A 10,895-nucleotide genomic window follows, 5' to 3' on the forward strand; every position below is an offset into this window, starting at 1 on the left:
TTTGTAAGGAATTCACTTTCAGTCAATCTCTAGTTGGTATTGAATGAATCGGAGTGGGAACAATAGAAAATCGACCTCAACTGTCGCTGTCTATCTTTTTACAAAGTTTAAGACAGCTGTTCGAGTGATCTTTCGCTTTCTGGGACCCCACTTTTCGACTGCTTTCCTTAAAGTTATAAAACATACATAGATACGACTCCGAACTTATCATGATAAGCACAATTACTTATCCTCTGCATCGAAAATGCCGCCTTTGTAGTATAAATAAATGCCCTCTGCAATGTCTCAGTGGTGCTCAGTCTCTCTCAATCAGTCATCGTCATCATCAGCATCTTCTGGGAAAGAGAGCTTTCTCAGACTCACAGAGAGAGTCTTAGCGCTTAAGTCAGAGCTCTGTTTTCTCTAATACTCTCTGTTTTTGACGGTGAGTTTCTCTGTTTTTTGCTTTTATCTTTCAGATGGGTAGCTTTTGTTTGTTTTCATTCTTAGTACTACTCACCTCACATGCGCTTTTTTCTGCTTTCTGGCATCTTCAATTTCACTAGGTTAAAGCATAAAAAGCTACTTTACTGTTTCTGAATATCTGAAAGCCCTAATTTTTCTGAACCTTAGTCTCGGTAATTAACGCTTACCTATCTCAAATTCTGCAGAATTTTGTTATAATCACGATGATTCAAGTGGGTTTTGCATGTTGTTTTATAAAGCGTGAATTTTTACTTGTTTTTTTTTTGTTTTAATTTTGGTTGACGTACATGTTTTTTTCTTTGAACTTGTTTTGGTGTTCTTACTTCTTGGATAAATTTTTTTCTGCTTACCTTTTGTTATAATCATGATGATTCAAGTGGGTTTTGCTTGTGGTTAGCGTAAAGTTTTAATTTTTACTTATTTTGTTTTGATTTTGGTTGACGTACATGTTTTTTTTTTTTTTTGGTGTTCTTAAATCAATTTTTGCGTGCTGTATGTTTCAATGAAATTCAATTTTTCTGAGAATTGAAGGTTACACATGGTTCTGAAATTATGTGTTTTCTCTGGAAGGGAAAGTGATTTCCTTTTCCTGGGATTTTGTTTTCTTTTAAAACTGAAATAAATAACACAAAACAAAAGCTTTTGTTTGTTAGCCTGCTGGTTTAGTTGTTTCTTTTTGTCGTTTTTCATAAGAATTGTGATTGTTGTTAGTGATAATGGTTCGTATGCAGGTTTCTGAGTTAAGAACAGGAAATTTCCAATGGCGTCTACGCTCAGCAGGGACCTAATCTTCCTGATCTTGCAGTTCCTAGATGAGGAAAAGTTCAAAGACACTGCTCACAAGTAATTTCTCGTCCAATCCCTTGTTTTCATCTTCCAATTTGTTTTTTTTTTTTCTTTTTGGTTAAGTAATTGTACAATTCCATTATAATTAGTAGTTTTTATTTTTTATTTTTTTATTGTTTGAGTAGGCTAGAGCAAGAATCGGGATTGTTCTTTAACCTCAAGTACTTTGAGGAGTTGGTGCTTAGCGGGAACTGGGATGATGTTGAGAATTATCTTTCCGGGTTCACCAGTCCAGATGATAACCGATATTCCATGAAGATCTTTTTCGAAATTCGAAAGCAAAAGTACCTTGAGGCTTTGGATAAGTGAGTTCGTGATTCTTAAAAATTTATAATAAAAAAAATATATGGTCTTGCTAACTCATCAAAGCATTTTACTTTTTTGCTCATTTTTAAATTGTGTCTGCTCTTTTTTTTTTCTTTTTTCAATTATAATAAATCAGGCTGGATCGCAGCAAGGCTGTAGAAATTCTTGTGAAGGATTTGAAGGTTTTTTCCTCTTTCAACGAGGACTTGTTCAAGGAAATTACTATGCTCCTTACTCTAGATAATTTTAGGTACATGTTCTATACAGAATTGTGAGTTTCCACTTTAAGTTGGTGATAATGATGTATGCTATGTGGACAGCACTATGAAATATCATGTGGGTTTATGTAGGGAAAATGATCAGCTCTCTAATTATAGAGATACAAAGACAGCAAGAGCAATCATGTTTATTGAGCTAAAGAAGCTTCTTGAGGCAAACCCACTTTTCCGGGAAAAATTGCAGCTGCCTAACATAAGGGGCTCAAGGTTAAGGATGCTTATCAACCAAAGGTAATATGACATCATTAGCTCAAGGATGCTCTAATTATTGGGGAGTTATAGTATGATACTCATTATAATTTCTGGCTATGTCTATAGGCCGTAAAGAGTAAACTGATTTTGCTGTGTAATTTGACAGCTTGAATTGGCAGCATTCACTTTGCGCAAATCCTAGACAGAATCCTGATATAAGAACCCTCTTTTTGGATCACAGTTGCAAAAACTCCACTGATTCATTTGCACAACTAGCTGCAAACAATCAAATGATAAGCTCCACACCAAAATTTGAAGGTTTTCTTCCAATGGCTACAAATGGGGTATATGATAAACTATTTTCTTTGTTCTTGTTCAAAGACTAAGTTAACTTGGATTTTAATCATGCCTACAGTCTTTTCAGCGTTTTCTAAATTGCACTTTTGTTTGCCATTGTAATCAGCCATTCCAACCCCCGTCAACATCATTTCAGACACCTCTCACATCATGGATATCAAATCCCTCAACTACAACTCATCAAGCAGTTTCTGGAATTGGTATTGGTTTTGGTACTGTAACAAATCCAGGTACTGATTCAAATTAACCACTAGCTCTTATTAAAATCCCCGAGAAAATTTCATATTTTATACTAATCTCTGGCATACAAATTCCTATATTTTTGTTCCTAAATATATTTTATTTTCTAGCTATGGCTGCAGTTTCAAAGGGTCTTGGGGATATAGATGATATGTCAAAAACAAGGTACCCTGGGGGTTCAGATCGGGTAAGTTTAACAGCAGAAGCAAATGATCTCAATTTTGGGTCACAGTTAAATAATTATCTAAATGATATTCATACATTTTTCCGCAGGCAATGTTTCCAGTAACCAATCCTGGTCAAAGTCACAGCATGTTGTTTAACCTAACTGATGAATTGCCAAAGACTGTAGCACGAACATTAAATCAGGGATCAATTACCACAAGTATGGATTTTCATCCTGTTCAACAGACACTACTTCTAGGTTGGTTTCCACTAGCTTCTTTTAATGACCATTTGATTTTTATGGTGGCTGTTATATCGGGTAAATATATATGCGTTTAAGTTTAAATTGACTAGTTTTTCTTAAATTGATTTTTCAGTTGGCACCATTTTGGGCGACATAAGTTTGTGGGAAGTAAGTTCCAGGGAGAAGATGGCTTCAAGAAATTTTCAGGTATGGAATATTGGAGCAAGTTCTCTGATACTAAAGGTAGGCTTCCTTCCCAATTAATATAACTAAAAAGCAAGTTAACGTTTTATTTCATCAGAGAAATCTAAATTCTAAATCTGATGAAATTCAGGCAACTTTAATCAAAGATCCATGTGTCTCGGTTAAGCGAATAGCATGGAGCCCTGATGGTTCTTTATTTGGTGAGATTAAATATTTGGACCGCAAAATTTTTTGAAATAGCCTATGATCTAAATTTGCTAAATTATTATTTTTATTTTTTGGGCATCAAACAGGAGTTGCATATTCTAAACACATGATGCAACTATATACTTATCATTCTGGGAATGACATTCGCCAGCATTTGGAGGTAGGTTCTGTTTTCTTCTCTCTTGCAGTATATCTTTCATCATTTGTTTCTAACACCCTTTTTAAAAAAAAATTAATTTCTAGATTGATGCTCATGTTGGTAGTGTGAACGATCTTGCGTTCTGTCACCCTACTAAGCAACTCTCTGTTATAACTTGCGGTGATGACAAGACCATCAAGGTTGGTTACAAATAGTAGTTACACTATTAGTCATAGAAATAAAAGATTATTTAGTTACTAGTTTTCGTTCTTTAAAGGTCTGGGATGCAGCTACTGGTGCAAAATTGTATACTTTTGAAGGTCATGATGCTCCAGTTCATTCTGTGTGTCCCCACTGCAAAGAAAATGTTCATGTAAGGACTCAGCTTGATACTTCAATATGACTATTTTATACATGTCTTGCATCCTATGGCTTATTTACTCTCAATTTATTTAAGTTTCTTCCTTTTCTGTAATGTCTCAGTTTGTCTTTTCAACATCAGTGGATGGAAAGATAAAAGCATGGTTATATGACATGATGGGATCCAGGGTTGACTATGATGCTCCTGGCCGCTCATGCACTACAATGGCTTATAGTGCTGATGGGAGAAGGTTTATCTACTGGAACTTTTACACCATTCTAATGTTTTCCTTTCAATTTAATCCTATTATGGAAAACCTCAAAAGTCAATGCTGTGATTGAAAATTGTAGGCTTTTTTCATGTGGAACCAGTAAAGATGGTGAGTCACACATTGTTGAGTGGAATGAAAATGAAGGTCATGTGAAGAGAACCTACCAAGGATTAAATAAACGTTCTCTTGGAATTGTTCAATTTGATTCAACCAAGAATCGGTTCTTGGCTGTTGGTGATGAATATACAATTAAGGTTTGGGATATGGATAATCCCAATCTTTTGACAAGTATTGATGCTGAGGGTGGACTACCAGTAAGTTATTTTATGGATGTTTGTAAATTCTCTATATTGTTTCTATTTTTTGTCTTGTTTGCAGTTCTACTTTTATCACAATAATGTGTACAAAAAGAACAGTGGTCTGAATTGCTCAAATACATTTTAATTGAAGGCAAGCCCACGTATCCGTTTCAACAAGGAAGGGACATTATTGGCTGTTTCTGCAAATGACAACAGAATCAAAATCTTAGCAACAGTTGATGGGATGCGGTTGATGCGTACTTATGAAAATCATTCTCTTGTTGCAGCAAGAAGTGCCTCTGAGACTGTAACAAGGGTCTGTCTTGTAAAATCTTCCTTTGTTGAACTTAAGAGAAATGCTATCTATATCATGTGATTTGTAATTAGTGCACCAAATGAAATTCTACTTTAATATTCATGTTTTCCTTGACCTATGTGATTCATACAGGTGTGTAATTCTGACTCCATCACATACAATTTCTGCATAACTTCTAATTTCACTCTCTCTCTCTCTCACAAACACTATTTCTTTACATTAAAATGAATCTTAATTCTGTGCTTCATTAATATTTAAAATCATGGACTAATTCATTCCGCTGGCTTGCTAGAATGGAGACACAAGAAACTTGGAGAATGTGAAACCTAAATTAGCTGAAGAAGTCAACCAAACAAAGATTTGGAAGCTCACTGAAATTAGTGAACCTGCTCAGTTTAGGTCATTGAAGCTCCCAGCTCGTGTCAAATCAGACAAGGTATGATTTATTAGGATATCTAGGAGTATCAGGGAAAATTAAATTTCTTGGTCCATTGTGCATACAAACGGATGGTAGTTTGGCCTAGCACTTATCATTGATATATATATATCTTTTGAAGTATACAATTTATTCACACATTTCAATTAATGTTTAGCATGTGCTCTTTCTGAAGTATACAATAATTAAATTTCTTGATCCATTTGAATTTCAATTACGACTATGTGAGCATATTAGCTAGGTGTTGTTAGTTTATACCTCCTATAAATTTATTCAAGTTTTCTAGTCACACAGATAGTTTGCTATACTAAATTTTCAAAAATTTATCTTAGCATGAGCATCATTCAGTTTTATGGTTTATTTTTTAAAGTATATAACACGTCAAACAAAACTTGGTCATATAAATGCAATGAAAGATGGAATTCCAAGGTCATATGTTCCATTAAAATTATCTCAGATGCCATCTTTGTTATTTTTTCTTCTTTTTACAGTCTATTTTCTTTTAAATGCCAGATTAAAAAAAAATGGTTTTTGATTACCTTCTCCTGCGTCTCTGCAGATCTCAAGGTTGATTTATACTAATTCAGGTACTGGTATTTTGGCATTAGCAGCAAATGCCATCCATCTACTCTGGAAATGGCAACGATGTGACCCTAATTTGAGTGGCAAGGTTTAAAGTTCCCATCTTTTCTCTAAATCTGTTCCTCCCTTAAATTTCCTTCCATGAATATAAAGCTTCTTGTTTCACTCTGAACCTACACTTATTAATGAATAAAAGGGTGATTATTGTGATGTGGTGTAGGCAACTACCAAGGCTTCTCCTCAATTAGTACAACCACCATCAGGCATAACAATGACCAATGATTTAACTGATGCTAAACCAGAGGATGCTCTATCATGTTTTGCTTTGTCCAAGAATGATTCTTATGTCATGTCAGCATCTGGAGGAAAAATTTCTCTGTTCAACATGATGACATTTAAGGTAACGTTTAAAACTAGATTGTTATGAGGTATGATTTAAGTTTGCATGCTGAAAATGGGTGAGAGGTATGTCCTTTCACAAGGTATAATTTGGTCTAAGCTGCAGATGCCGGTGAGAAGCTTATTTGGGAGATTGCTAATAGATCTAGGCCTTTATGCTTATTTTAATTTTGGCCAAGTCAACTCAAAATTTTATGCACTGAAGTTTCTATTATATCCCATCACCCATAACACAGATCACTTGGGGCTTATTTTAATGCTGAATCTGATATCTACCACACTTTGATTGACCAATTATAAATTATAATTGGGAAATTACAGGTTATGACAACTTTCATGCCTCCACCACCTGCAGCAACATATCTTGCTTTCCACCCTCAAGATAACAATATAATTGCAGTTGGCATGGATGATTCCACAATTCTCATATATAATGTCCGGGTAGATGAGGTAACACACATTATGGCATGGACAAATGCATTGGTGCTCATTAAAGTGAAAATCTGGGAGTTTGGTCATTTTCTTTCTTGTTGTAGGTTAAGAGCAAACTTAAGGGTCATTCTAAAAGAATCACTGGCCTGGCCTTCTCACATGTGCTCAATGTGCTTGTTTCTTCTGGAGCAGACGCTCAGGTTAGTAATTGATCTTCTATAGCTTTCCTTTTGGGGAACTCTAGCAGTCTGAACTAGGTCAAATAGTTGTCTGATATTGATTTCCTTGTTTGATAGCTTAAATCTGATTGGCTGCTGGTAAAATGAGCCACCAGACTTGGGTTTCCTGCAGTTGCCCATGAGATGAGAGAGAGGGATAGAGATTTCCAATATGAATAATAAAATATCATATTCAAGAGAGCTCTTCATTATGCTATTTTAGTAGGTGCAAAATAGACAAACACAACAAAATTTCACTCTTCACCTAGGTGTAGACAGTGGACACATTCAAACAAAATGGCTCTCATAATTATTTCTGACATGATCAAAATTTGTGTATCCTCTTCTTCCAGATTATTGTGTGGAACTCTGATAAGTGGGAGCGACAGAACAACAGTTTCTTGCAGATTCCAGCTGGAAGGACATCCATGGCAATGTCAGATACCCAAGTTCAATTTCACCAGGATCAAATACACTTCCTTGCTGTACATGGGACGCAACTTGCCATATATGAAACAAAGAAACTTGAATGTGTGTCGCAGGTATCTTCATCTTAGCTTTTTATTAAAGTATTCAAATGTCTTGTCCTGTGGAATTGCCTCCTCTATAATTATCCTATCTAAAATTGTGGTAAGGATTTGCTTAGTGGTGGCAACATGTCAAAATTGTAGTGGGGCAAAAACATGGATGAGCAACTTCATTCCAACTCTGCTCTCCCTCTTTCCATTTTTTTCCTTCAGAATAGTTAATGATGTTATGTGATTCCAGTGGGTTGTAGAAGAATCTTCACCGCCAATCTCCCATGCAATATTCTCCTGTGATAGCCAGTTAATTTATGCCGGATTTTTGGATGGAACTGTGCGTGTATTTGGTGCTTCAAATCTCCAATTACGATGTCAGATTAATCCTACTGCTTATCTTCATGTCAGGTATTCAATGATCCTTTGCTAATCTATCTGTTAAGATGCTTGACATAGGCCTCATTCAGCAAGATATGCATACTATCAAATTTCAAATTTCCTAGTCACCACTTACCATCCATTGTTCAATTTCATAGTATGTATCATGGGTGATTTTGAGATCATAGATCCTAATACACTACAACAAAAATGTAGAAGAGGTTCATGTCATGTGCAACTTTTTGATGAAGCATTTATACTAAGTACACAGATACATTAAAGAAATTTGTATGAATTAATTAGCATTCAATAGATGGAAAAAGTTTGGCTCTAAACTTGTTTGAAGTTATTTTCCTCCAACGCACTATGTGGCGCTTGAAGACTATCCATGTGTGGTTTTAATCACATGGTTTTTTTAATAACTCATGTGACTTGTTTAAATAATACATATAAATGGTCTCCGTCTTATAAACCACCTCATAGTAGCGTGGAGGAGATAGGTCCAAAATGGTTTATAGATAGCCATCTTGTTTACAATGGAACAAAGATGACAAAACATGCTTCTCCTTCATAGAAACTCAATTTAAAATTTATCCGATACTATGTAGTCTCAGCTTCCTGACTTTTATGGTAAATAATAGTTACTAACAAATTTTGCATAATGCATATATGGCCCTTAACAAGAATACTGATTCTGATATTTAGAGTTTTGCATTTGCATATAGCGACATCTGAGCCAGAAATCAGCATATATGATTTCCACTTGGAGCTTTGTGCATTGGGTATGACCTTTTTATTCCTCTTTGTTTTTTCCCATGTTGATGCAGTTCTTCAGTATATCCACTAGTGATTGCTGCAAATCCACAAGACCCAAACCAATTTGCCATAGGACTAACAGATGGTGGGGTTAATGTATTTGAGCCACTTGAATCTGAAGGAAAATGGGGTGTGCCGCCACCTGTCGAGAATGGATCACCAAATCGCATTCCTACCATGCCTCCGCTAGTTGCCTCTGGTTTGGACCAGCCCCAGTGCTGATGGACAACAGAAAAAAAATTGCATGTTGCTGATCTTAGTTTATCAGACTATTTCTGCTTCTTTAGTTTAATTCTCATATTAGCTATCAGCTTTATATGTAGTATGCTACAAGACTTAATTGGGGTTATCCTAATTGAACCTTTATACATCTCTTTCTTATAGAATGAATGTTAGCAAAGTTTTTTGCATCAAGTAAAAGGGCTATGTTTTTGCAAGCTGTTCAAAAGTCACAAATAGGCCAGCTGGGCTCTAATTTTGCAGATCAGTGATTTATTCAGATGGAATGCAATTTTCCCCCCTTATTACAATGGAAGTAAATTTCTCCATTATTAAGAAGCATGAAAAACTAAATTAATTCCAATATTAATTCTTATCAAGCTGCATGGAAGTAGATTTCATGTGCCAAAATAAAGTGGTGCGGCTGTCTGGTACGACCTCACGGTTTAAGAGTTATGATTACCACCCCGTTTGAGAGGGAGTAATTTTAATTATAATTTATTTAGTGTTGCGGGTTATTTTTTTAGGTCAAAACTTTCAGAGGTGGATGTGAGAGGGATATTTTTGCAAAATAACAGAATTTTGCTAACAATTTCGTTGGTTAGCAACGTTTCCAAACTATTTAAGAAACTAACATCTCAAGTGTCTTAGACTCGAGTTCATTGTAGCAACTTCGAGCCTAAGAGACTCAAGTTCCATGTTCTGGCACGCTGATGTGGAATTTTAATTAACATGAAACTCAAGTCTATGAGACTCGAGTTCCTTAAAAGTAAACCAAATCAAAAAAACTGACCAATCTTCTTCCTCTTTGAACCTCTTCTTCTCTCTCTCTTTGAACCTTCTTCTCTCTAGTTTTTTCTCTAGATCAAAGTCCAAATCGGGCCTCCATGGCCGAAACTCATCAATAAGATGGCATTCTGTCTCGTTCCATATCTCTCATTCCCCACCGAAGCTCACCTCTAATCATGATGAATAGTGTTTGTTGGGTTTGGGTTTACAAGTTTCGATTGGGATGAGGTGGTGGCGTGATTGTTGGGTTTGGGTTTGTAGGTTCTGTTCAGGATGAGGTGGTGGCATGATTGTTGGGTTTGGGTTTACAGATTCCGTTCGGGATGAGATGGTGGCACGATCATTGGGTTTGGGTTTACAGGTTCTGATCGAGATGAGGTAGTGGCGCTATTGTTGGTTTTGGGTTTGTAGTTTCTGATCGGAATGAGGTGGTGGCGTGTTTGTTGGGATTAGGTTTACAAGGTTCCAATTGGCTTTGTGTATTTTGTTGGGTTTGGTTTTGCTAGTGAGATGTTTATGAGGACTTGTGAGGAAGGTTTTGATTGGATCAGTATGAGGTGGTGGAGATTTTGCTCGTATCGGACCTGTGAGGAAGGTTTTGCTAGAGTTGGTTGGATCAGATCGAACTTGTGAGGAAGGTTTTGCTGAAGTTCGTTGAAGGTAAGAACTAAAGGTGAGGGAACGAAAGGAATTTTGTAAGGAACTTGAGTCTCAAAAGCTCGAGTTTCACGTGGATTAAAATTCCACGTCAGTGTGGCTAGAACATGGAACTTGAGTCTCTTGTGCTTGAGTTGCTACAGTGAACTCGAGTTTAAAAGACTTGAGATGTTAGTTTTTCTAAATAGTTTGGAAACCTTGCTACCTAATGAAATTTTTTGAAAAATGGTTTTATTTTGCAAAAAAAAATCCATGTGATAGCATATAAGGAAGCAATAGTAATAATAATAATAGGACAAAGTTTGGTTACAAAATTTGGTTGTAGCCTAAGGCTAAAACTTTCTTTAAAAAAATTAACATGACTATATGTTTTGAAAATCTAACTATTGAATTACATGTTGTTTATATTTTTAACACACATTTCAAATTTCATGCCAATCGGATGTTATTTACTATTCGATCCATAAACTTATTTTTTATGTATAATTTTATATTACAAAAACTTGAAATTTAAACATATGGTTGATAACATATCTATTGATATTTAATCTTCTTGAA

The 10,895-nt window shown here is 35.6% G+C and overlaps 1 protein-coding gene across 1 annotated transcript; it reads left to right on the top strand.

The window, feature by feature from the left end:
* Positions 1-277: 277 nt before the first annotated feature.
* Positions 278-9,111, top strand: LOC115974911 (topless-related protein 1-like). Its single transcript, XM_031095478.1, has 25 exons — positions 278-424; positions 1,197-1,308; positions 1,437-1,616; positions 1,754-1,867; positions 1,968-2,126; positions 2,254-2,431; positions 2,551-2,674; positions 2,795-2,871; positions 2,958-3,108; positions 3,227-3,336; positions 3,428-3,497; positions 3,591-3,664; positions 3,748-3,843; positions 3,921-4,016; positions 4,127-4,254; positions 4,355-4,589; positions 4,726-4,890; positions 5,183-5,326; positions 5,886-5,996; positions 6,129-6,308; positions 6,629-6,757; positions 6,844-6,939; positions 7,311-7,499; positions 7,726-7,886; positions 8,684-9,111. Exons 2-25 carry the CDS (start codon positions 1,226-1,228, stop codon positions 8,892-8,894), a joined length of 3,261 nt encoding a protein of 1,086 aa, XP_030951338.1. The 5' UTR covers positions 278-424; positions 1,197-1,225; the 3' UTR covers positions 8,895-9,111.
* The last annotated feature ends 1,784 nt before the right edge of the window (positions 9,112-10,895 follow it).

This window comes from Quercus lobata, chromosome 2 (assembly GCF_001633185.2).
Source record: "Quercus lobata isolate SW786 chromosome 2, ValleyOak3.0 Primary Assembly, whole genome shotgun sequence".
NCBI classification, from domain to species: domain Eukaryota; kingdom Viridiplantae; phylum Streptophyta; class Magnoliopsida; order Fagales; family Fagaceae; genus Quercus; species Quercus lobata.

Coding starts and splice junctions, on each gene's coding strand:
- LOC115974911 (XM_031095478.1), top strand. CDS start 1,226: ATGGCGTCTACGCTCAGCAGGGACCTAATCTTCCTGATCTTGCAGTTC. Junction 1,309..1,436: donor TTCAAAGACACTGCTCACAA/GTAATTTCTCGT, acceptor TTGTTTGAGTAG/GCTAGAGCAAGAATCGGGAT. Junction 2,675..2,794: donor TGGTACTGTAACAAATCCAG/GTACTGATTCAA, acceptor TTTATTTTCTAG/CTATGGCTGCAGTTTCAAAG.